General features: G+C 44.7%; 1 protein-coding gene across 4 annotated transcripts in view; it reads right to left on the bottom strand.

Moving 5' to 3' along the window:
• The window catches only part of OSBPL5 (oxysterol binding protein like 5), a 217,283-nt gene that overhangs the window by 74,149 nt on the left and 116,663 nt on the right, over nucleotides 1-26,471 (bottom strand). For all 4 annotated transcript variants that reach the window (XM_077453489.1, XM_077453487.1, XM_077453488.1 and 1 more), the window contains 5 exons: nucleotides 16,344-16,445; nucleotides 12,736-12,939; nucleotides 12,561-12,645; nucleotides 10,542-10,713; nucleotides 2,398-2,584 (listed from right to left, as the gene is read on the bottom strand). In XM_077453489.1, the coding sequence (XP_077309615.1) occupies nucleotides 2,398-2,584; nucleotides 10,542-10,713; nucleotides 12,561-12,645; nucleotides 12,736-12,939; nucleotides 16,344-16,445 (750 nt within the window). The remainder of the gene's footprint in view (nucleotides 1-2,397; nucleotides 2,585-10,541; nucleotides 10,714-12,560; nucleotides 12,646-12,735; nucleotides 12,940-16,343; nucleotides 16,446-26,471) is intronic.

Below are 26,471 nucleotides of genomic sequence, written 5' to 3'. Positions count from 1 at the left end.
CAGTAGATATTTCCAGCACCTACAGGTAAGTCTTAATATAGGCTTACCTGTATGTAAAAGTGATTGTACAGGGTGTAGAACCACTTTAAAGAGTGTCCAAACCTCCTAGTGGTGGAGGCTTTTCTCAACCATTTTTAACACAGAGGAACTTTCCGGTCTCAGGGAACCCCTCCTAAAAATGACTATATCTACTACTCATGATACATTAGTGTGATAGTCAGTAGGAAGAATACATTTGTGTGATGGTGATGGCCATTAGAAAGAATGCTTCTTACACTTGTGCTTATTGGGAAGAATTATCCCCTTACAGATAGCTAAAACGATCAATGGTGTCAGTGGGAACTTATCTGTAAGGCAGAAATTTCTCATTGCTTAAAGCAGAGCTCCCCCCAAAAGGGAACATTCCACTTTAAGGCCTCCTCTCCCCTCCTTTTCATCAAATGGCAATTTTTTTTTTTTGGGGGGGGGGGGGGGGGATAGGAGCGGGTACCTGGTTCTCCTCTCCCCCTCCCTCCCGTTAGTCTTCTGGGACAAATCACAGGTTGCACAAGACTACGGGACCACTCACGACATGCAGAGCAGCTCGCACATGAGCTTTTGGCACCTGGCTGTGAAGCTTCAAGCTGTCACAGCTGGGTGCCCACAGTTGAGATGTTGTCAACGGGGACAGAAGACAGAGATAAGGGGCGGCTTGGGTGAGTACATCGCTGGGATCCTGGGACAATTTTTGTAGCTGCTGACTTTTAATAAACACAAAAATGACTGGAGCTCTTCTTTAAGGAACCCCTAGCAGGGCCATTTTTAAGGCAGGGCAAAAGGGCCAGCTGCCCTGGGCCCCATCATTGTAGTGGGGTCCAAAGCAGCTGTCTTATACTTGCCAACTATCCCAGTTTAAATCCCCTCATCCCCTGAAGTTTTAGTCCCATGATATGTCCTGATATCTCAGTGTAAACTCCTGCTGCTGCTGCCCAGCTCGACCCTACTGCCATGTACAGGTGACTCACCTGCAGACCCTGTGTTTACATGTAAATAGTCGTGAGCTGCGGCATTGATATGTAAATAGAGGAGGCATTCATATGTATATCATTTCCCTCTGAGGTCACATCCACCATCACTTCTTCTGAATACTGCCCACTGGGGAGGTAAAGGAGCAAGCTTGAAAGTCCTGCCTACAACTGTGGTCGTTAAGCCTAACATCAGCCTGTTCTGCAAAAGTAAGCAAACTGGAGGTGGAACCCTTCTTCAAAATAACACGGTGCCATCGCACCCTGAATTTTGGTGCATGTGAATACGCAAGGAGATGATGTGCTGTAACCATTATTAACCAATCAGTGAGCAGTAATGCTGTGCACTAACCTCTTGCAACCAATTAGTGAGTGGTATAGATGTTCAGTAACCTCTATCAATCGATCAGTGAGCAGTATTAATGTACAGTAATCTCTAGCAACCAATAAACAAGCAGAAGTCATGTGCTGTAACCTCTACAAAATAACAGTGAGCCATAATGTGTGCTGTAACATCTAGCAGCCAGTCAGTAAGCAGTAATGATACACTGTAACCTCTGGCAACCAATCACAATCACTGCCTGACCTGAATCAGTTAAATGATTTTGAGTCTAGCTGCTATTTATTGTATTGTCTCAAAGCAAAAATTGCATGGAAGAGGGGGCCCAAGAAAATGTTTGCCGAAGTCAATATTAAAGCGGGAGTCCGCCGGGAGTTTCGCCGTTTTTTTTTTTAAAAGCCAGCAGCTACAAATACTGCAGCTGCTGACTTTTAAAATAAGGACACTTACCCGCCCAGCGTGCCCGCGATGTCGGCACCCAAAGCCGATCTCTCGATCGTCTCTCGGGTGCTGCCGCCGCCATCTTGGGTATGGGAATCAGGAAGTGGAGCCTTTCGGCTTCATTTCCCGGTTCCCTACTGCGCATGCGTGAGTCGCGCTGCGCAATAAGGATGGTCCCCGCTGTCTCTGGGATCCGTGTGTTTCCCAGCAGGCAGCGGGGGACTTAGATAGCTATGCCGGAAGTGGGTGCAGATACCTGTACTGTACAGGTACCTGCACCTCCCCTCCCCCCTGAAAGGTGCCAATTGTGGCGCCGGGGGGGGGGGGGGGGGGGATTCCAATGAGCGGAAGGTCCACTTTAGGGTGGACCTCCGCTTTAAAGACTGCCCTAACCCCTAGTAGTCTTTGGAGGAATCCTAGGATTCCATGAGGCTCTGGTTGAGAAACTCTGCTTTAAAAAATAGTCATGTGTCTTCAATGAATGCTGTCAGAAGCCAAAACTATCGGCGCCCAGCTGGCTTTCGCAGCGTGTCTTGAATGTAACTGTTTTAAGAACCCTTTAAATTAATGGGTTCAATTCTGCTTTACCTACACAAAGAGTCACCATCGTACCTCCCCAAATTCTTCATACAGTTCCTCCATGTAGGTGGTCCCTTCCCGGTCCAATGAGATCTCTCCGTGCAGCTCAGACTGGTCGCTCTCGCTGGTTTTCCTGCTGTGCTCATTTTCTGATTCTTCTATGTTGTCTTTTTCAGACTTGTCAGAGAAAGCGTCATTTTCCGGAATTATCTCAGCAAGCCTAAAAATAGTGATATTTTAGGTAGATTGGATACCAGATTTTTTATTTTTTTGCAGTTTAGAGTGCGAGAAAAGATTAAACCCCGTCTACATTTTATTGCTGTTTGTGTTTCATCTGTGTTTTTTTTAACAGGTGTAACCCGCCCCGCCCCCCACAGATATATCTACGTATATACAGGAAACAAGTAAAACAGTTTCCTGTAGATGGAGGAAGGGTTGGAAAGTCTTCCAGGTTTACACTCCCCCCCCCCCCCCCCACCAACTGCCTGTCCAGGTGAGCGTTGTTAGAACAGGGCAGCACAGTGGTGTAGTGGTTAGCACTCTCGCCTAACAGTAAGAAGGGTCACTTTTTGAATCCCAACCACAACTCTACCTGCCTGGAGTTTGCATGTTCTCCCTGTGCCTGCGTGGGTTTCCTCCGGGTACTCCGGTTTCCTCCCACAAACCAAAGACATGCAGGTAGGTTAATTGGCTTCTGTCCAAAGTTGGCCCTAGTATATGAATGGGGACCTTGGATTGTGGGCTCCTTGAGGGTAGGGACCAATGTGAGTGTGTAATGTACAGGGATAGGGACAATTGTAGACACTCAGGATGAACTGGATGGACTGGTATCTTTATTCAACCTTACTAACTATGAAACAGGAGAGGTTCTCTTTATAAAAAATATGTACAGCCATTTGTTCTGTGTAAATTGGGCAAAAAAACAACAACAAATGTTTTGGCTATTATCTCTTCTGAACAAATGCTTTTTTCCTATGGACAGTAGTAAAATATCGCATTATGGCCACTTAATGGAGCCGAGGAGCATAGGAAATATAATGTAACAAGAGATACGATGTAATAATTCTAGAGAACGCTGAAGGGAATTGGAAAATAAACGTAACAATACAAAAACCTGTTGAATAACTTTTTAAAATGCCATCATGAATACATGTGCTGTCATATAATATGGGAAGGTTCCCCTAGGGGGGCTTTAAAACAGCAATACAAGCAATTATACCATATATATATATATATATATATATATATATATATATATATATATTGTGAAGTTTGGGGATACTAGCTCCGCGGGATTAAGTGCTTAAACCGTTGTCAGGTGAAACCAAAAATATATTTATTTATCAATAAATCAAAAATAAAGCTTTTCTTCAGCATGTAAAACTATAAATCAAAGTCCGCTTGTCTTCAGCACAAAAATAATACAAAAAGGAAAAGCACCTACAGTTCTGTAGAAAAGGTCTTCACCAAAAAGAGTCCTTGTAGAGACCTTTATGCAGCCTCCAAAACAGCAAACAGCAAACAGCCAATATAACAGCACAGCCAGACAGCTCCTCAGACAGGTGTTCAACTCCTTCTCCTTCTCACCACACCTTTCTGACCACTTCCTGTCTTTATGGGCTGTGTGTCCTCCTGGAGGCTGTTAACCCCCTGTGGTCAGGGAGGGAGGCTCTTTCCCACCCAAATGACACTTTAGAGCCTCCCAAATTCCGGGACCCAACTACCTCTCTTAAAATACAGAGAGGACCGCGAATCAGTCCACTCCTGCAAACTACACCCGGAATCTGTCACCCATTTTGGGTGACCCCCTGAGCCTACCATTATTCCCTTAAAGGGACCACATCCCAAATATAGGCGATACATAGTACCCGTCCAGGACCCAACCTTGGCGTCCTGTACATATCCCCCCCCTCTGCCTCAACGCGGAGGTGTTGGAGGCACCATTTGACACCATGCAGTGGACCCGGGAGAGGGCATCAGCATTCTGGTGTAGTCTCCCAGGTCTGTGCTCTACCACAAAATTGAACTCCTGGAGAGACAAGAACCACCTCGTTACTCTAGCATTCGTGTGTTTATTTTGCCTCATCCAGGCGGAGCGTGGTCGGATACCAGGCGAAACCTTCTGCCCAGGAGGAAATACCGCAAGGAGTCCAAGGCCCACTTAATGGCAAGACACTCCCGCTCTACCACCGCGTAATTTTTCTCCGCTGCCGTCAGCTTTCTACTCAGGAAAACGACGGGGTGCTCTTCCCCGTTGATTACCTGCGACAGGACTGCTCCTAACCCCTCATTTGAAGCGTCTGTCTGTACTACAAAATCCTTATTGAAGTCGGGCGCAACAAGCACCGGATCCTGGCACAATGCCGTCTTAAGCTTCTGAAAAGCTTTTTCGGCATCGTTATTCCATTTTATCATCACTGACTTTCCGCCTTTGGTCAGGTCAGTCAAGGGAGCAGCAATGGTGGCAAAGTTGGGTATAAACCTCCGGTAGTAGCCAACTATGCCTAAAAATGCTCTGACCTGCTTCTTGGTTAGGGGACGGGGCCAGTCTTGTATGGCTTTCACCTTGCTCATTTGGGGCTTTACCAACCCTCTACCCACAATGTACCCAAGGTACTTGGCTTCCTCCACCCCAACTGCACATTTTTCTGGGTTTATGGTGAATCCTGCTCTTCTGAGGGAGTCTACGACTGCCTGTACTCGGGGAAGATGTGACTCCCAATCAGGGCTGAAGATGACAATGTCATCCAAATACACCGAAGCGTACCGGTGATGTGGACGCAGAGTTTTGTCCATGGCCCTTTGGAACGTAGCGGGGGCAGAGTGTAAACCAAACGGCATTCGTTTGTACTGGAAGTGGCCTTCCGGGGTAGAGAAGGCCGTTTTCTCCCTAGCTTCCTTGGTCAGGGGAATCTGCCAGTACCCTTTCGTGAGGTCCAGTGTGGTAATATACCTGGCAGGCCCCAACCTCTCAATGAGCTCATCTACCCGTGGCATGGGATAGGCATCAAACTTGGAAATTTCATTCAGTTTTCTGAAATCATTACAGAAGCGAAGAGTGCCGTTGGGTTTGGGTACCAACACGATTGGACTCGACCACTCGCTCTGTGATTCCTCAATGACATTAAGCTCGAGCATTCTTTTCACCTCTTCAGATACTGCCACTCTATGAGCTTCTGGGATACGGTAAGGCTTTAACCGCACTTTTACCTTAGGGTCGGTTACAATGTCGTGCTCAATGACGTTGGTGAGTCCTGGCAACCCTGAAAACATGTCCCTATTTCTTTGAAGAAATTCCTTTGCTTGCTGGGTTTGGGGTCTAGTTAAGGTAGCAGCCACCTGCACCAGGTCGATCCCTGCCTGGTCTCCTGACTGTACCGCTACCACCGCGGATACCTGGTCTCTGTCTCTCCAGGGTTTCAACAAATTCACGTGGTAGATCTGATATGGTTTCCTTTTCCCTGGCTGGTGTACCTTGTAGTTTACCTCCCCCACTTTTTCCACTATCTCAAATGGACCTTGCCACTTGGCCAAGAACTTGCTCTCCACCGTGGGTATTAGGACAGCCACCCGGTCTCCTACTTGGAACTGTCTGACTTTTGCAGACCGGTTGTACACCCTTCTTTGGGCTTCCTGAGCCCTCTGCATGTGCTCCCTTACCAGCGGCATCACCTTAGCCACCCTCTCTCGCATTTGAGATATATGTTCCACAATGGTTTTGTGTGGTGAGGACTCACTTTCCCACGTTTCCTTTACCAGATCCAGCAACCCCCGAGGCCGTCGCCCATACACTAGCTCAAACGGGGAGAAGCCTGTGGATGCTTGTGGAACCTCCCGGATGGCAAACAAAAGGGCAGGGAGTAACATATCCCAATCCTTCCCGTCCTTCTGGACGACTCTTTTGAGCATGGTTTTCAAAGTTTTATTGAACCTCTCCACTAGGCCATCAGTCTGCGGGTGATAGACGGACTTCCGCAACTGCTTAATTTGGAACAGTTTGCACAGGTCCGCCATCACCTTTGACATAAAAGGGGTCCCCTGGTCCGTTAATATCTCTTTAGGAAAACCGGTTCGCGAAAACATCTGAAATAGTTCTCGGGAAATGGCTTTACAGGAAGTTTTCCTCAAAGGAACTGCTTCTGGGTACCTGGTTGCATAGTCTAGGATGACTAATATATACTGGTGCCCTCTTGCCGATTTTACCAGGGGTCCCACGAGATCCATAGCGATCCGCTCGAATGGAACCTCGATAATTGGCAAGGGTACCAGAGGGCTTCTATAGTGGGGCACTGGGGCAGTTAACTGGCAAACGGGACAAGATGCACATTATCTTTTAACCTCAACTTTCACCCCTGGCCAGTAAAACCGGTCAGTTATCCTGGCCTCTGTTTTCTCAGCCCCCAAGTGTCCTCCCAGTGCGTCGTTGTGGGCTAGATCGAGTAGCATCCGCCTATACGGTTGGGGAACCAGCAACTGCTCTATAATTTCCCCACGGCTTTCAGCCACTCTATAAAGCAAGTCCCCCTTTAAGGCAAAATGAGGAAACCTCTGGTCTGCTCCTGGCATTTGTGAGACCCCATCCACAACAGAAACCTGCTCTCGGGCATTGACCAAGGTAGGATCCCGCAGCTGGGCGGTGCCAAACGCACCCCTGGGTACATCTAGATCTTGGTGTACTGGCCTTGAGGACGTTTCCCCTTCACTTTCCTCAACCGGGGACTGCAATGGGGAGAGGTCCTCGTCGTCCTCCCCCAGCATAACCTGTAACGGGAAGACTTCCCCCCCCTCAGAGTTTAACTCGGTTTTGCAACCTGAAACAGACACATCCTTTAACTTAATATTCTCTACAGTATCTTTATCACCAATGGGTATATCTGTATCAGTGGGGTGGGTTGTGGGGGTTTCAGGCCCATGTTCCTCAGACTCTCCTGGCTGTCCTGGCAGCCCCATCTGTACCTGGCTCCACAGTTCGAAAAACAGTGGACAGTCCCGCCCCACTATAATGTCATGTATTAGACTTCTCACTACCCCGACCTCTTGGGTAACTGAGATATGGCCATATGACACAGTCACTGAAACCATGGGGTATTCCTTGGTGTCCCCATGGATGCACACTACCCGTAGGGTTTTCCTTACAGGGCCAAGTCTCCCAATCACCCTGGCATGTACCAATGTTACCATGCTACCAGAGTCCAGTAGCGCCCTGGCAGGAAGGTGGTTCACCCGCACTTCACACTCGAATTGTCCTGAGATTGGATCCAGGTAAGTGGTGCAGACTCTTTGCACGTAGAAGGAGCTTCTCCGACCAATTCCGCAGTCCATAGGCTCCTCCTGAAGTGGGCATTGCGCCCGGGTACTTCCCCAGGACCGACATCGCCAACACTGTAGGTCTCCTGTTCTTGGGACAGGAACCACCCTTCGAGGTTCTGTAGCAGATGATGCGGTTCTGTGGATCCCGGCGTCTGGCAGGGCTTCTCTCCTAGGCGCTATGGCTGGTCTGGTTGCCCTTGGTGTGGGTTCCCTGCGCCTGGCAGGCCCAAGTAGGTCCTCCACCACGGTGTACCTTTCCACCAACTCCACCAGCTGGTCAGCGGTTGCGGGGTCTCCATGGCTTACCCAGCGCTGTAGGTCATCTGGCAGGGACCGCAGGTACCAGTCCATTACTATTCGTTCCACCATCTGTGGGCCTGACAGTTTTTCTGGCTGCAGCCATTTTTTAACTAGCTGAACCAGTTCATGCATTTGTGACCTGGGTGGTCGGTCAGGCTTGTACCGCCAGCGATGCACCCTCTGAGCACGGACAGCTGTGGTCACTCCTAGGCGGGCCAGGATCTCTGCCTTCAGACGCTCATAGTCGCTGATATGTTCTGCTGGGAGGTCAAAATAGGCCTTTTGCGGGTCACCGGTGAGGAAAGGGGAGATAACGCCGGCCCATTGGTCACGGGGCCACCCCTCTCTCTCCGCTATCCTCTCGAAGGTGGTGAGAAAGGCCTCTACATCATCGCTGGGCATTAATTTTTGTAAAAAATGGCTGGCCCTCACAGACACCTGGTTGCCAGTGGCAACAGCCACTTGTTCACGTCCCTGAGCCAGCCGCTGTACTGTCTCCTGCAAGGCAGCCACCTGTGCTTGAGTGGACTCCTGCTGAGAAGTAAACTGGGCGGCTAGCAGCCGTGTGCTTTCCTGTTGTGCAGCTATGGCCTGTGCCAGGGCCTGCTGCTGCTGAGCCATCGCTTCCTCATGGCGACGGTTTGCGTCTGCTGAGGCTTGCTGCTGAGTCATGGTGGCTTGTGCCAAAGCCCTGATGACCTCCTCCATGTCTTTGCCTGCCGCTTGCAGCGTCTGGGCTGGCTTCACTCAAGACATACAATTTGTACACAGTCTCTTTTAAATGTCAGTTTTTAAACGGTTTTTGCGGCTGCAAATGCACTTTTGCCAGCATCCAAAACACCAGTTGTGAAGTTTGGGGATACTAGCTCCGCGGGATTAAGTGCTTAAACCGTTGTCAGGTGAAACCAAAAATATATTTATTTATCAATAAATCAAAAATAAAGCTTTTCTTCAGCATGTAAAACTATAAATCAAAGTCCGCTTGTCTTCAGCACAAAAATAATACAAAAAGGAAAAACACCTACAGTTCTGTAGAAAAGGTCTTCACCAAAAAGAGTCCTTGTAGAGACCTTTATGCAGCCTCCAAAACAGCAAACAGCAAACAGCCAATATAACAGCACAGCCAGACAGCTCCTCAGACAGGTGTTCAACTCCTTCTCCTTCTCACCACACCTTTCTGACCACTTCCTGTCTTTATGGCCTGTGTGTCCTCCTGGAGGCTGTTAACCCCCTGTGGTCAGGGAGGGAGGCTCTTTCCCACCCAAATGACACTTTAGAGCCTCCCAAATTCCGGGACCCAACTACCTCTCTTAAAATACAGAGAGGACCGCGAATCAGTCCACTCCTGCAAACTACACCCGGAATCTGTCACCCATTTTGGGTGACCCCCTGAGCCTACCATTATTCCCTTAAAGGGACCACATCCCAAATATAGGCGATACATAGTACCCGTCCAGGACCCAACCTTGGCGTCCTGTACAATATATATATATATATATATATATATATATATATAAATTGAAATCATGTTGGAATGTCTACTTCTGAGATACTAAATATATCTCTTTATAGCAAACCAACCCCCTGAAGAAGATCATATGGGACGAAACACGTCAGGGCATCATCACAACAGAACAATGACATGTGTTGCTGTAATTTTGTGTTTGCTTTCTGTAAATGTCAAATGTTGTTGTTATCCCCTACCAGATTATAGTTTTTGATATGGCAACATGCCATTGAACTTACATGTTTTCAATATTTTTTTTTGATACTTAATTCCTTTCTTAATTGCTTGTATTGCTGTTTCAAAGCCCCCCTGGGGGAACCTTCCCATATTACACAATTTGTTCTGGGGTGTGCAGCTGTTGTATCTCTCCTGTATGTGTCTTTCCTTTGCTACATGTGCTGCCATGCTTTAGGGTAACACACAGCTAAACACATATTGGGGGGATTTACTAAAACTGGAGCACTCAGAAACATGTACAGCTGTGCATGGTAGCCAATCAGCTTCTAACTTCAGTTTGTTCAATTAAGCTAGGACAATAAAACCTGGAAGCTGATTGGTTTCTGTGCAGAACCACTACAGTTTTAGTAAATCCCCCCCCCTCCCCCCCATGTGTTCCCACACTGCATAAATGTAATCAGTCTTTAAAGGGGTTGTAAAGGTTCGTTTTTTATTTTCTACATAGGTTCCTCTAAACTAGTGCATTGTTGGTTCACTTACCTTTTCCTTCGATTTCCCTTCTAAATGTTTTTTTTCTTTGTCTGAATATCTCACTTCCTGTTTCTCCTCAGTAAACTTCTCACCATTATCCGAGCTGGTGGTTAGTCAGTCAACAGCTTACTGAGGAGGAACAGGAAGTGAGAAATTCAGACAAAGAAAACAAAGAAAATTTTTTTTTTTAAGTGAAATCGAAGGAAAAGGTAAGTGAACCAACAATGCACTAGCTTAAAGGAACCTATTTAGAAAATAAAAAACGAACCTTTACAACCCCTTTAAATCTTCTTTAATACACCTGAAAAATTCTTACTAAGTACATCTTACTGTAATTAACTGGAAATCTTACTGGAAGAGTTCCTGCTCAGAAACAGTGGCCACTTGGAGCAGCGTATAAAGTCCGGTGTGATGCAAATCAGTTGGCGACACGACTTCACCATCCTTTCCATGTTTAGGCAAATTAATCTTGAATAAACTGGAGCAGCGGAGAGCCAATTCAAGAGCATCCATCCAACATCTCCCTGAAATGCAAAATGTGGTAATTTCTATTCTTCATATGACATCGAACAGCAGGGGCGGACCGACAACTCATGGGGCCCCCGGGCAATAGGAGATTATGGGGCCCCCGGGCAATAGGAGAAGATTATAGGGCCCCTGGGCAATAGGAGATTATGGGTCACCCAGTACACACACACACACATACAGTATACACACACACACATACAGTATATACACAGACACACAATATACACACACAAAATACACATACACACACTGAAAAGGTACTGGAAAGGCAGGGCAGCTATAATCTTGGGATTTTAAAAAAACACAGATTTTTAGATACTGTCCCTGGTTTTATTGAGGCTGGCAACCCTGATGGGGCCCCTTAGTGGCATGGGGCCCCCGGGCAGTGCCCGAGTGCCCGAATGGTCAGTCCGCCCCTGTCGAACAGTAATTGGATCGATATATTGAAGTACCAGTTGGGCTATGGTCACTAACACCCAGAAACCAATCAGGTTACACCCTGCTCTGGAATCCATAATTGGCAACTCATGTAAAAACGACATGTCCATCTAAGACTGTTCTGTCCACAGGGTGACAACACTGCTGTTATTTTACTGCAGAACAAGCAGCGTTGTCACCTTTTTTTTTACGGGAAGTGCAAAAATAAATTAAAGTGGCTGGAGACCAACAACCAGCGATATAAGCACATAAATAAATAATGTATTAATTTTTGCATTCCGGACGAGCCCCCTTAAAAATAAATAAATAAATAATGTAAATTCAAATATCCACAGTATTATTTAATTGAAGGGGAAAAATATCTGATCTACTGGTCGGATCAACAAGTAATAAAACTATGTTACTGCTGTGTTAATGCTAGTGACAGAATACAGTTCATTTGTGATTTTTTATTCTCCCCCGTTTTTTGTACTTTGTAATTTACTGTACGTATGCCTCAGCATTTAGACACCTGTTGCAAATAATCCCTGTTTTGTGTCTAATAAGATCATTTCCTTTTATTGTCAGCTTCATTTAATGGCCATAATGGAGTTTTTTTTTTCCTGAAGTAACACAAATAGGAAAATACCACTATATAGCCACTAGATGGAGCTAGTGATCTTAGGAAGTACACATATTAGACACAGTACAGGGATTACATGCAGCATTATTTTTTTTTTCATAAATAGACCCCTAAGTCTGCTTATAACACTACTAGAAATGGTGTCAGGAATCAGCAGCAGAGATGGTCAAATCTGCATAGCTACACTCAGGAAACTGAGACCAAACCATATTTAAAATGAGTTATATTCACCATGAAACCAATATCCATCCAAACACCAGCAAACATCAAACATAAAGATAAGTGATAAGTGAACCAAAAGCCCAGTGACAAAATACCAATGAAACACCCTAACAAACAGAAAGCCTAACTAGCGAACTAACTATATGCAATATATACAAATGAGGAACACAGAAAAGCAAGGTAAAACTGAAGGTGCGGGGAACATAGGAAGGGGAAACCAAAACTGGGATCAGGAACAAGAGGGAGTGGAAACAAGGCAGCAGGGTTCAGGGTATAGACACAAGGCAAAGAGCACGATCAAGAGCAGGAAAGGGAAAAAAAGGACTAGCACTATCTGGCGGCAAAGCAAAACACTGACATGAGAGGCACTAGTAGAGGAAAAATACCCTCCCAGCAGCCAGTATCAGGTGGAGACTGATTACTGGAAATTGCTGGCTGACACCTACTGGTGGACACCAGAACTAAAATCTCCCAATCTGGGAAGCACAGTGCCACCAGCAGGTGATCCCGTTCCTGATAATGGATGGTTTTACTTTCTGCCTTGATCATTTTCGGTCTTACCATCTGATTCAGACGCTGCTCGGAATATTAAGTGGCTGCTGGGTAGAGGTAGAGTGATGGACCCGACATTCTCACCTTTCGGACCCTGAAAAAAAACAAAAACATCCAGTTCTCTTATATTATAATGGGTACGAGCCATCAGTTGACCTTTAATGTTTTTTTGCACCTTATGTACCTTAACTGCCCATATAGACTGATCCAGAGGGTGATAAAGTTTAAAACAGAACCCATCTTTTTTGGTGGGTCGTTCGATCAGCTCGCAGGAGTGGAGGAGTAACGTCCCCACCCATTGTCCAATCTTTGGTGTTTTATAAATCAGGAGCAGTCCCGGTTTTAACACGCACCACAGTTTGGTCCAGCTTTTCAGTGATCCGCGAATCTTAAAATAAATAAATAAAAAATAGACCCGTCAGAAAGTCGTATGCATTGTGTTATGTACAAAGTGTCTTTTGGCCCCATTCACCCAGCCTACGACCCCAAAATGACCATGAGGATTTTAGCTGCTCACAGCACCTTTTTTATTAGCAAATACTATACCATCCCAAAAATCTGTTAAATACTTCACTCTGAGGCCTGGTTCATATTATTGTGTGCCAGGAACATGGGTCATTTTATTACACCGCTCTTTAGCAGACCACCAATTCTTAGTTTGCGGTTTAGTGTTGCGTGATTTAAAAAAAAAAAAAGGGTTGGAGGCTTCTTTCTCTGTGTTTCACATGCATAGGTCAACCCATGGAAATGAATGGACTGCCTTACACGCCACATGCACACGTAAATGCTCATAAGTGTAAACCTAGACTAATAGCAACCCCATCTAGGAAGTCTATTTAGTCAAAAGATTGCTGTGCAAATGCCTTAAGCATTAGCACAGTTGTCACAAATAATCACCGCTTTGTGTCTTTTTTTTTTTTTATTTCCTATGATTAGCAGCTCCATCTAGTGGCCATAATCATAGTGCACGATTTTCCTGAAATACTAAATGATAAAAAATACCACATTACGGCCACTAGATGGAGCTGACTAAAGAAAAAAAGTGTTGGCTAAAGATACAGTTTAGGAGTAGCTGTCATCCAAGCTTGTTCTCAGCAAGCTATCTGGCTGACCTCTGGATGAGCACCAGATATGTTACATTAATTCCACCCTGAGTCACCAATCAGATAAGTTCTCACCTTTCCACATTTGTCTTCAAACACTATTAGCCTTTTAACGTCTAAAGTATCTCCACTCCAATCTCGTAGCTCCCTGCTTAAAGTGGTTGTAAACCCTTAAAAACCACTTTGACCTAAAGGGAAGCCTAGATTAAGGCTTACCTGTAGGTCCAAGAAATATCTCCTAAACCTATACGATTTAGGAGATGTTTGCCCAAAGACAGGCACTGCTGTCTACGGTGCATGCGCAGTAGACAGCGGCGCGTAGGCGCACTGATGTGTGACATCGTCAATGGCGAAGATGCCGCGTGATGCCGCGCGTGAGTGACGTCATCGCGGCTTCGCCGAATGACAGCGGCGGAGCTGCGAGACCCCACCGAGAAGATGGATGCGCCGGACTACAGGGGACAGCGGTGACTTCGCTGGCTCCTGTGTCAGGTAAGTGACACATAATGGACTACTATGCGATGTATAGTAGTCTATTATGCTTTACCTTTGCAGGGAATGAAAGAGGAAGTAAACTCATCAGGGTTTACTTCCTCTTTAAGCCCTTCTCTACCGTTGCCATAATTACATTTAATCAATTCAATAAAGTGGTAATTACATGGTCATACATTTGTTTTCCTTTCAAATTATGACCAAATTGAATACGGATATGTTTTATTTGCAAATGATGGGCAGTACTAGTTCTACCAGGTCTTACCCTCACCAATAGCCCAACACCACCATTGTCCATCACAATTGATTGAGCATTAGTTGCAACTTTTCCAGTAAATAGGAAAAAGTCAGCATTGCTCATGGCCACCAACAAAATTCCACCCATTAAAGTGCACAGCTCAGTGTACAATCTCAGCATGCCTTGGGCGCCTTAATAAATTGCATTTTTTTTTCTCAACTTCCAAGTTTGTACATATGTGACTAATGTGGTGGGTGTTGGGCCACTCTAGGAGAATCCATTTTGGACTGGTGTCTAATGGGATTTTAGAAGTAAGTTGTTTTCAATATATATACTATGGTAGGGTCTTTATGAGAACCTATCCTGCAAATTTGTTTAAAATACTATGCAGCTCCTTTGAGAGAATCAATTTACACCTTGCAGTTTTGGATCACAATCACCATTATTATTAACACTGCTTTATTTTATTTATATTTTTCAATTTTACTAATTACATTTTAGTCTAGTAAAGTTTAATATATATGCCCTAATACGGATATGCCGTCGGAACGCAAGCCAGGTTTCATATTGAGGCTTGGTATACGGTCGGACTTGGACTTGGACTGAATATGGATATGCCGTCGGAACGCAAGCCAGGTTTCATATTGAGGCTTGGTATACGGTCGGACTTGGACTGCTCTTCCCATAGAAACCAAAATTGTCGTTTCCACATCGAGGCTTGGTATGCAGCTTGATGGCCTTCCATATTGAAACTGGATGGTGAGTGGAACGCATACGGATCGGATGTTACATCATACCGTTCAGACGCTACAGGGGCGTGGAACGCATAACGACCGGATGTTCCGGGGCATTCCGGATGTAACATGATATTGAGGCGTGGAAGGCACACCGGTCGGCCATTTTGGCGTTACCCGGAAGTAGGCGGCACAATCAAACGGTGACACCATCAGCTGGATTCTCATTAGAGGGGTCTAATACTTCTATGTTAACTTAACTTAACTTAATGTGAGTAAGGCAGCAGTGGAGGGACACCCCAGACGAAGTCTACTGAGACGAAACGCGTCAGAAAGATTTTTGGTCATATGGATATGCGCTATATGGTCTTCTCTATCCTTTTCCATTATACAGGTTGAAATTTGATCCCTGTGTGGAGACGGACCTTTTTTGAAAGGTTTGGGGACGCAGTTACAAATATCACATCCTATGTTGCCAGCTGACACTTTCAAGCTCTGTTGACTCATAGAACGTAGGTTCTTTTGGGTCCGTGCTATTCGGTAAGCTCACATCTTTACAGGTGGTGGTACTGTCACATTAGTGATTGCGTGTCAACATACATCTTTTCGGGTCTCGAGGAACGCCCAAATCAAACCACGTGGGATTTTTGCACTTAAAGACTTTTCTGCATGTTTTATACTTATTTATGTTGTAATAATTTGGTTTTCTGTGCAAGTTCACTACCAGCCTATTTTCAGGTTTATACATGTGAGATGTTAATACCTGCACGGGTTACAATTTTGTATCTTTTAAATTTGATACTTTTTTTTTCATTGATCATATTCTTTGTGCTTTTGAATTTGATATTATCATATTTTTGTAATCTTATTTGATATCACTCTAGTATAGGCCACTAGTTTATTATATCATTTTTTCGCACTTTTGTGAGTTAGGTGGTCCTGGCACATTCTAACCAGACTATCACATTTAGCGCTACACTTTATATACCAATTTAATAAATTGCAAGCCTTGGGTCCTGGGACAAATGACCTTCAATCAAGATGGCCAATGATGCTGAACCCAGAAGAAAACCGGGCGAAGGTGTCAGCAGTAATGCGGGAGCTTGAGGAGGCATCACTGGAAGGGAGGAATATGCAGTGGACTTTCTGATTTCTAATTGTACTTTTTGCCCGTTACAAGTTGGCGATTACAAGAGGTCACATGGAATTTGTTCTCTAAATTAACCTTTAGCCAGTCAGCCACAATCACCACACTGGGATCTTTGAGAGCGCTGAATAGCTGTTTGGTGGCTCTCTTCTTCTCCTGACGATAATTCTTCTTCTGAACCTAAAAATAAAAAAAGATGATCAGCCGCTGAATAGATATGTGCATTCAAAATTGTAATAACAACCCAAAACTTTGAGATATTTGGGCTGAGCTGGACAAAAAACTGCAGCACCCGTGTGCTGTCCAGTTTCTGGAATGTGTCCACATATGATATGAATTCTTTAAACCAGTGGTCTCCAAACTACAGCCTGTGGGCTGGATGCGGCCCCTTGCTTGCCTTTATCTGCCCCCTTAGAGCACTGTTCCCCTCAATGGTATGAGCCCTTATTATAGTTTCATAGTTAGTAAGGTTGAATAAAGACACCAGTCCATCCAGTTCAACCTGAGTGAGTGTCTACAATTGTCCCTATCCCTGTACATTGCACACTCACATCAGTCCCTACCTATTCTTTCCATTGACACCAAGGATGAGGCACCATTGACACCAGTGGGGAGCTATTCCTCCCACTGACACCAATGATGGGGCATTATTCCCACCACTGAAAACAACGATGGGGCATTATTCCATCCACTGCATCCAAAGATAGGGCACTAGTCCATCCACTGACACCAAAGACGGGGCATAATTCCCTCCATTGACACCAACGATGAGGCACTGTTCCTCCCACTGGCACCACTGATGGGGCTGCTGATGCTAACGATGGGGAACTATTCTCCCTTCTATTGACTACAGATGCTATGTGATCTTTCTACTCCCACCAACCATTAAGCTTGAGAAATTGTCTTCTCACACTGATGCCAGGCCATTTTCTATTCCCATTGGCCACAGTTCAACCCCCCCTAAAGTTTGAGGAACAGTAACCTGGTCCTTTGTTTAGAAAGATTGGAGACCCCTGATTTAAACCAATACATGCTAGAACATTTGAATTAAGTCATCTGTATTGGCTCACGCCATGCGGTGGCTTACTTCACCTTTAACCAAGGATATTGTTTATTGTTGTCAAATTTATAGCTCTTAGCTTAAGTACCATAAAAGAGCCACATCTACACCGTTAGCCTCACTGATGCAACCATTGGAGCTTCCATCTGGCCATCTATTCAAGGGTGGACAGTGCATGTGTCACGAGATTTATTATTTAAATGTAAGGTTTAGTTTAGGATCATTGGCCACCCACGCCATTTACCAGCTAAAAGATTCTATGGAGAAGGAGCGGTCGCCCAAAGGTCCAATTTTTTACATCTAACACATGTGAATGATTCTTATAGATACCTATTCGAGAAAATAAATCACTACACACCCAACCACAGTCTTCGATCCTCTAACCAAAACCTCCTCCTCGTTCCCAAATCTCGGTACAAATCTAAGGGGGAACGGAGATTCGCTGTCCAAGGACCACGGCTATGGAACGCTCTACCAAGCAACATCCGCTAGGAAGGAAACCTCCAGGTCTTCAGGAAAAAACTCAAGACCTTCCTCTTCTAGAAGCTGGACAACAAAGCTCAGCACAGCGCCTTGATGCGATTCAGTTCGCTTGGAGCGCTATACAAATTAACGAGTTACGGTAGTCTTTTTTTTTTTTTTTTACAGGAGGGTATTTCTTTTTGATATTACATTGGCTACCATAGGTGTTCACGCTGACAATAGTGCTTATTGTTTTTTCAATACAGTTCCTTGAAAAAGTATTCATACCCCTTGACATTTTGTCACATTACAACCAAAAAACTTAAATGTATTTTATTGGGATTTTATGTGATAGACCAACACAAAGTGGCACATAATTGTGAAGTGGAAAGAAAATGATAAATGCTTTTCAATTTTTTTTATAAATAAATATATGAAAAGTATGGCGTGCATTTGTATTCAGCCCCCTTTACTCTGATACCCCCAACTAAAATCTAGTGGAACCAATTGCCTTCAGAAGTCACCTAATTAGTAGTAAATAGAGTCCATCTGTGTGTAAACCTGTGTGTGCCAAGAGGCCCATGGTAACTCTGGAGGAGCTGCAGAGATCCACAGATCTGGGGGGAGAATCTGTCCACAGGACAACTATTAGTCGTGCTCTCCACAAATCTGCCCTTTATGGAAGAGGGGCAAGAAGAAAGTCATTGTTGAAAGAAAGCCATAAGAAGTCCTGTTTGCAGTTTGCGAGAAGCCATGTGGGGGACACAGCAAACATGGGGAAGAAGGTGATCTGGTCAGATGAGACCAACATTTAGCTTTTTGGCCAAAAAGCAAAATGCTATGTGTAGCAGAAAACTAACACTGCACATTATCCTGAACACACCGTCCCCACTGTGAAACATGGTGGTGGCAGCATCATGATGTGGGGATGCTTTACTTCAGCAGAGACAGGGAAGTGGGTCAGAGTTGATGAGAAGATGGATGGAGCCAAATACAGGGCGATCTTAGAAGAAAACCTGTTAAAGTCTGCAAAAGACTTGAGAGGTTCACCTTCCAGCAGGACAACGACCCCAAACATACAGCCAGAGCTACAATGGAATGGTTTAGATCAAAGTATATTCATGTGTTAGAATGGCCCAGTCAAAGTCCAGACCTAAATCCAATTGAGAATCTGTGGCAAGACTTGAAAATTGCTGTTCACAGACGCTCTCCATCCAATCTGACAGAGCTTGAGATATTTTGCAAAGAAGAATGGGCAAAAATGTCCCTCTCTAGATGTGCAAAGCTGGTAGAGACATCCCCAAAAGACTTTGCAAGACTGTAATTGCAGTGAAAGGCGGTTCTACAAAGTATTGACTCACGAGGGCTGAATACAAATGTACACCACATTTTTCACATATTTATTTGTAAAAAATTTGGAAAATCATTTATGATTTTCCTTCCAATTCACAAGTATGTGCCACTTTGTGTTGGTCTATCACAGTGATGGCAAACCTTGGCACCCCAGAGGTTTTGGAACTACATTTCCCATGATGCTATGGCACTCTGCGGTGTAGCTGAGGATCATGGGAAGCATAGTTCCAAAACATCTGGGGTGCCAAGGTTTGCCATCACTGGTCTACAGTGTTGCCAACCATCAGTATTTTTACTGGCAGCCAGTAAAAATGGGTACTTTTCTCCTGCCAGTAAATGCCAGTAAGAGGAAAAGGTTGCCAGTAAAAAATATGGCTGTGACGCTTGGCTCAGAACTGGGCATGCACAGCTCGAGTCCGGAGACGGGCATGACCATCCAAGTGCCTACTAGAGTGTGTTCAAGTGGTATCAGCGGGGGGGGGAGGGGTGGGGTGGGTCTGATGGAGGTGGTTCCTGAGCGTGTCGTGTGATGTCATGATGCAAGGGAGCCGAGTGTAGCGACCAGAGCCTTGTGTACGGGTCTGTGGGACAGGAGCAGGGCAAGCCGGGAGCAGGACTGTCAGTGCTGTTTGGACTGGAGGGGACTGAGAGGACCACCTGGCATGGAGAGACTGTCACTGTGACTCAGGATGGGACGTGTCAGTGATCTGTGCTGCTGCACATCGCTGTGAGCGACACTGTGAGAGTCCATTTCATGGGCGTGTGTCGCCCATTCTAATTTCCTGCCCCTGAGAATAAAATAGGAAATATGCTTTTTGTCTTAATATCTACCTTAAATCACATTGCTAATTGCATATTGTACTTATTTGTAGCCTAAATACTGAAATTTGCACTTACAGCTGACATTTGGTATTTTTTGGAAATGCCAGTAAAAACTTGGCTTTGCCAGTAAATTTTGGGTGTCGTGTCAGTAAATTTCATTCTGATAGGTTGGCAATACTGCTGGTCTATCACATAAAATCCCAAATAGAATACATTTATGTTTTTGGTTGTAACATGGCAAAAGGTGAAAATGTCAAGGGGTATAAATACTTTTTCAAGGCACTATAATACAGTTGGAAAATTCCGGTGCCAAACTCCAAATACCATCAACCCCACACAGTAAACAAAGCAGCGCAAGATGAACTTCTGAAAATAGAACATCTTTAAGGCTCGGTTCACACAGGACGCGGCACGACGCGGCACGACTTGCAGCGCCGCGACCTGCCGAGACCTCAGCAGCGACTTGCAAAATGACTTCTGTATAGAAGTCAATGCAAGTCGCCCGAAGTCATGCCAAAAGTAGTACAGGAACCTTTTTTCTAAGTCGGAGCGACTTGAGTCGCTCCTCTTAGAACGGTTTCGTAGTACAGAACGGGGGCGACTTGTCAGGTCGCGGCACGGCAAGTCGTATCGCGTCTGGTGTGAACCGAGCCTAACTGTTAAAGCACAGCAGTAGCTTCACCCTTTGGGATGACCTCTTTAGAATGTTAGGCCTTGAGTGTTTGCCACCTGATGGTCATTACTCAGCACTGCAGGTAAGGTCACGCTGCAGCACACATCTACCTTCAATCAGAAGTCCTTAAATGGACTTGAGTACATTCAGTCTGTGTCCAATCGATATTTTCATTTTTTTGGCTAATATGTGTTAATGATTGATTTGTGTTATGACCTGAAATACCCACCTGACCTCCTACCTGATCTCATGTCGGACCTCCTACCTGAGATCATCTCTGACCTCCTACCTGAGATCATCTCTGACCTCATGCCTGACCTCAGCTCTGACCTCATGCCTGACCTCAGCTCTGACCTCATGCCTGATCTCATGTCTGACCTCCTACCTGATCTCATGTCTGACCTCATGCCTGATCTCATGTCTGACCTCATGCCTGACCTCATGCCTGACCTCATGTCTGACCTCATGCATGACCTCATGTCTGACCTCATGCCTGACCTCATGTCTGACCTCATGCCTGACCTCATGTCTGACCTCATGCCTGACCTCATGTCTGACCTCATGCCTGACCTCATGCCTGATCTCCTGTCTGACCTCATGCCTGACCTCCTGTCTGACCTCATGCCTGACCTCCTGCCTGACCTCATGCATGACCTCATGTCTGACCTCCTACCTGATCTCATGTCTGACCTCCTACCTAATCTCACGTCTGACCCCCTACCTGATCTCATGTCTGACCTAGTGCCTGATCTCATGTCTGATCTCCTACCTGATCTCATGTATGACCTCCTACCTAATCTCACGTCTGACCTCCTACCTGATCTCATGTCTGACCTCCTACCTGATCTCATGTCTAACCTCATACCTGACCTCATGTCTGATTTCACCTCAAAATTTTGTACTACAATCTGGTTCTGCCTGCTAGTAGTTTTGGTGACAAAGAAGTTCCAACATACCCTGTAACACTTTACCTGTACTCTATCAGAACAAAGCAGACAGGGCTGATCGGATTGCACTAATTCACTCCTCTTACCCTGGGGTCTCAATACTTTCCAAACAAACGGCCAATTTGCTGTCCTTCAGATTTTAGGCGAGCTGGACTGTGGCTAGTGGGAGTACAAAGTGCCCCAATGTCAGTGGGAGTAAACAATTCCTCACGCTTGGTGGTCAGTGAGAGAACCGTAATTAAAAATGATATAATGGTTGTGGTCAGTAGGAGGATAAGTGCCCCTTCGTTGGTATTAGTGAAAGGGACAGTCCCCCATCATTGGTGTCAGTGGAAGGAATAGTGCCCCATTTATGGTGTCAGTGGAAGGAATAGTGCCCCATTTATGGTGTCAGTGGAAGGAATAGTGCCCCATCGTTGGTGTCAGTGGAAGGATTAGTGCCCACTCAGTGGCACCAGTGGGAGGAATAGTGTCCCATCATTTGTGCCAGTGAGAGAAATAGTTCCTCATTATTGGTGTCAGTTGAAGGAATAGTGCCCCATCTATGGTGTCAGTGGGAGGAATAGTGCTCCATTGTTTATATCAGTGGGAAAAATGATGCTCCATGATTGATGTAAGTTTTAGAAATAGTGCCCCATCGTTGGAGTCAGTGTAAGGAATATTGCCACAGTGGAAGTGTTAAGGAAACTGTACTGTATTCTATTTTGCATGTTTGCCTATGTATTGCACACTGCACTCACTGTGCACACGGCACTAATAATGTTTTCAGTGCATGTTTGCATTCTTTCAAGTCCTGATTAAAATTAGCCTGCCTTATACCATAAAGTACAATTGCAATATTAATGTGATACCTATATAATCATTTGTATAAAAAAAAACTTTCAATAAACAGAACAGTTATTTGGAAAGATCCTGGGTGTATCCTTTGTGTCTGTTTCCTACTGCTGTTGTTATTATGAATGAATAATATTAAGATAGGAATTGCCTATTTATCAAATTTCCAGAACAAAATGAATAGTGTTCTATCATTTAGATCAGTAGGAGTTATTTCCTATTATTGGTGTCACTGGAAGGAATTATACCCCAACATTGGTGTCAGTGGAAGGAATGGTGCTTCATCATTGGTGTCAGTAGGAAGAATAGTGCTTTGTATCTGCGGGATGAATGGTGTCCAAGGGCTGGATAACTGCAAGCAAAGGGCTGTAGCCGGCCTATAGGCTGCATTTTGAAGACCACTGCTCTAACTTATTAGGCTACATTAGAAATGTAAGTTCTTCCCTATGGCTCTGTAAGCAACAAGCTTTTTTATCAGAAAAACAAATAGCCTCATACCAATGCAAAAAGAAACCTAGAGCTCACTGAAGTGGATGCAGTAAATATAAAAGTTCCACTTATAATATTTTATATTTACCTGACTAAAAAAGTTAAAAAAAAGTAAAAAAAAAAAATGAATACAATGTTACGTTTTCCTCCAGACCTTAACCAGTTGAAAACCAGGCATTTTCTGGCACTTTCTATTTATATGTGAAAATCTGTTTTATTTTGCTATACAATTTGTAACAAACCCAAACACACACACATATATATATATATATATATATATATATATATATATATATATATATATATATATATATATATATATATATATATATATTTTTTTTTTTTTTTAAAGCAGAGGCCCTGGAGAATAAATTGGCGGCTTTGCAATTTTTTTATATCACATGGTATTTGCACAGCGATTTTTCAAACACAGTTGTGGGATTTTTTTATTTTTATTTTAATGCAAAAAAACACAATATATATATATCCCCCTTTTATTTGTAAAATATAAAAGATGATGTCACACTGAGTAAATAGATACCAAACATGGCATGCTTTTTTTTTTTTTTTTTCCACTGTTGCTTTAAAAAAAAAAAAAAAAAAAAAAATATATATATATATATATATATATATATATATATATATATATATATATATATATATATATATATATATATATATATATATATATATTATCACTTTTATTCCTGTCACAAGGAATGTAAACATCATTTGTGATAATATTAGGCATGTGATAGGTATTCTTATGGAGGGATCTGGGGGTCTATAAGACCCCAAATCCCTCCTTAGCAATTGAAAGTATTCTAAACGAAAATCGCCATTTGTGAATACTTTCTATTTTTAAAACCAGCGCCTTTAAGACACCAGTAATCCAGAAGTGATGTTATGACAATGTACACATACATGTTTGTAATTACCCACCAAGTGGCTGCTCAGCCACATTTTTTGTTATAACAAGAAATCCAACCGTCTGCTCTAAAAAACGGTACCGGTATAACCACCTGAAGTCAAACGATGTACAGGTACATGATTTGGACTTTGCTTTGTGCACTGGTGCAAATCATTTGGTGGAGGTGGGGGTTATGGTGTGGGGGGGGTGTTTTTCAGAGGTTGGGCTTGGCCCCTTAGATAGGACCGTTTTGTTGGATATTCCGACTGTGTGTGGTCTCCATCGGACTGTTTGCGTCGGAGTATCCGACGGACCAAGTTTTCCAACTTGTTCGTAAAATTTTCAGACAAAATGCTCCGATCGGACATACTCCGATCATGTGTAGAGAATTCCGATTGGACAAAGTGCCACGCATGCTCAGATCAAATTCCTAGACCAAAGCTATTGGCTACTAGCCTGAATGTAGTCCCGTCGTAACGAAATAACGTCATCAAGTTATGTACAATCCGATTTTCCAACAACTTTGTCCGACCGTGTGTATGCAACAGTTTCGGACAAAATCCGTCGGACAAAATCCAACGGACAAAATCCAACGGATTTGGTTGTCAGAATGTCTGATCGTGTGTACAAGGGCTTAAAGCGGAGGTCCACCCTAAAGTGGACCTTCCGCTCATTGGAATCCTCCCCCCCTCCGGCGCCACAATTGGCACCTTTCAGGGGGGAGGGGGGTGCAGGTACCTGTACAGTACAGGTATCTGCACCCACTTCCGACGTAGATTCTGCAGAAAGGAACGCCCCTTTCTGCAGAATCTACTCCCCTTTCCGAAAGTCCCCCGCTGCCTGCTGGGAAACACACGGATCCCAGAGACAGCGGGGACCATCCTTATTGCGCAGCGCGACTCGCGCATGCGCAGTAGGGAACCGGGAAATGAAGCCGAAAGGCTCCACTTCCTGATTCCCATAACCAAGATGGCGGCGGCAGCACCCAAGAGACGATCGAGAGATCGGCTTCGGGTGCCGACATCGCGGGCGCGCTGGGCGGGTAAGTGTCCTTATTTTAAAAGTCAGCAGCTGCAGTATTTGTAGGCTGGCTTTAAAAAAAAAAAACGGCGGAACTCCCGGCGGACTCCCGCTTTAAGGCGGCAGCATACCAAGACATTATGGACAATTTCATGCTCCCAACTTTATGGCAACAGTTTTAGGAGGCGTCTCAATATATTTGATAATATAGTGTATGTGAAAATCTATAAGTACCCTAAAAGAAAAAAAGTAAACCTGATCAAAATGTTTCTAACACAGGGGCAAACTGCGACCGAAAAGCCATGACAAATGTGAAAAAGAACATTAATGGAACCTGGAGTTTTCATCCAATGTCTTTGTGGATATTTGAAGCGTTTAGCCTGTTTCTATGTAAACCGAATGAGGAAAATCATTACGCTGTGTTCCGCACACAACAATAACAAGTTTCTTTATATAGGCTGAGTGCAGATTAACACTCAGCAGTTCCGAACGAAAGTGTAAAAAATGTAATTATCTGGAGATTTTTCATCTTCTAGAAGCAGGTATGGGGCCGTGACCCTATTAGCCTCCCACAGCAAGAGTCCTTAGCTCTGAGTCTGCGATATGCCGATTACATTGAGATACAAAACCAGCTCTCTCATGTATTGGAGACAGGAATCAGCAACCTACTTAAAGTAGCTTTTAAGCAGAACACTCAACAAGCTCAGCTTTGTTGGTCTACAGCTGGCCAATACACCAATAACATTCTACTCAAAACTCAGCACCCAGAGTTTAGCATGTCATATGAAAAAATAAAATATAACACTTCTAAATACACAAAAGTCCTTCACAATGATCCATATAAATCCAAGAAGAGCACCCCTGGTGTATATCAAGAGTTCTTCTATGAGTGCTAAACAGATCCTCCACCAACACCACAGCATACTGGGCCTCTTACCCTCAGAAATGGACCACCAAGCTATAAGTGGTCTCACAGCGCTGAATCCTCCATCTGGTACGGTCAGGTTCCCAGTAGACAGTACAAGATTGTAGTCCGGTCCAGATGTCCCTTCTAGAATCGTCTCTCCAAATGCCAGAACCAGTGGTGGCCCGTAATGCAGGGCACAGGGGCGTCGTCCCCCCATCCATGTGTCCGGGCCCCCCTAATCGCCGGACACGTTTTTTTTTTGTTTTTTTGTCATGAAGCATGTGATTAGAAGCCAGAGGCTCTAGTAGGCTTCAAAAAAGGGTGGGCTTGGGGCAAAGAGCATTGTGCCCAAGCACACCCACTTGTGTGACAATAGCAAATTAATATTTGCTATTGTGATTCTCCTCCTGGCCGATCAGGAAGCGGGTCCTGAGACTCATCACCCGATTGGCCAAACAGGGAGGCAATCCGATTGTGGAGGAGGGAGATGACACACGGCGCATGGAGGAGAGGAGGGAGGATAAGCACGGCGTGATGTAGGGGAGGACGAGATGCAAGGGAAGCTGCCGTCCGGAGGAGCGCTGTCCGTGACCTACATGGGGTAAGTGCGGGGCCGTCCAACCGACCGAGGGGGAGGGTGGCGTGAGGCGCGTGTGACCTGACCGACCGTGAGGGTGGCGCCCTTCCCTCCAAAGCACCATGCATGTGTGTCAAAAGTAGAACAGAATC

The sequence above is a fragment of the Lithobates pipiens genome, unplaced genomic scaffold (genome assembly GCF_037356315.1).
Source record: "Lithobates pipiens isolate NorthernLeopardFrog02 unplaced genomic scaffold, aLitPip1_a1.2 Scaffold_24, whole genome shotgun sequence".
In the NCBI taxonomy this organism is placed as follows: domain Eukaryota; kingdom Metazoa; phylum Chordata; class Amphibia; order Anura; family Ranidae; genus Lithobates; species Lithobates pipiens.
The sequence above is the reverse complement of the archived record's forward strand: the minus strand, read 5'-3'. Positions and strand labels throughout refer to the sequence as shown.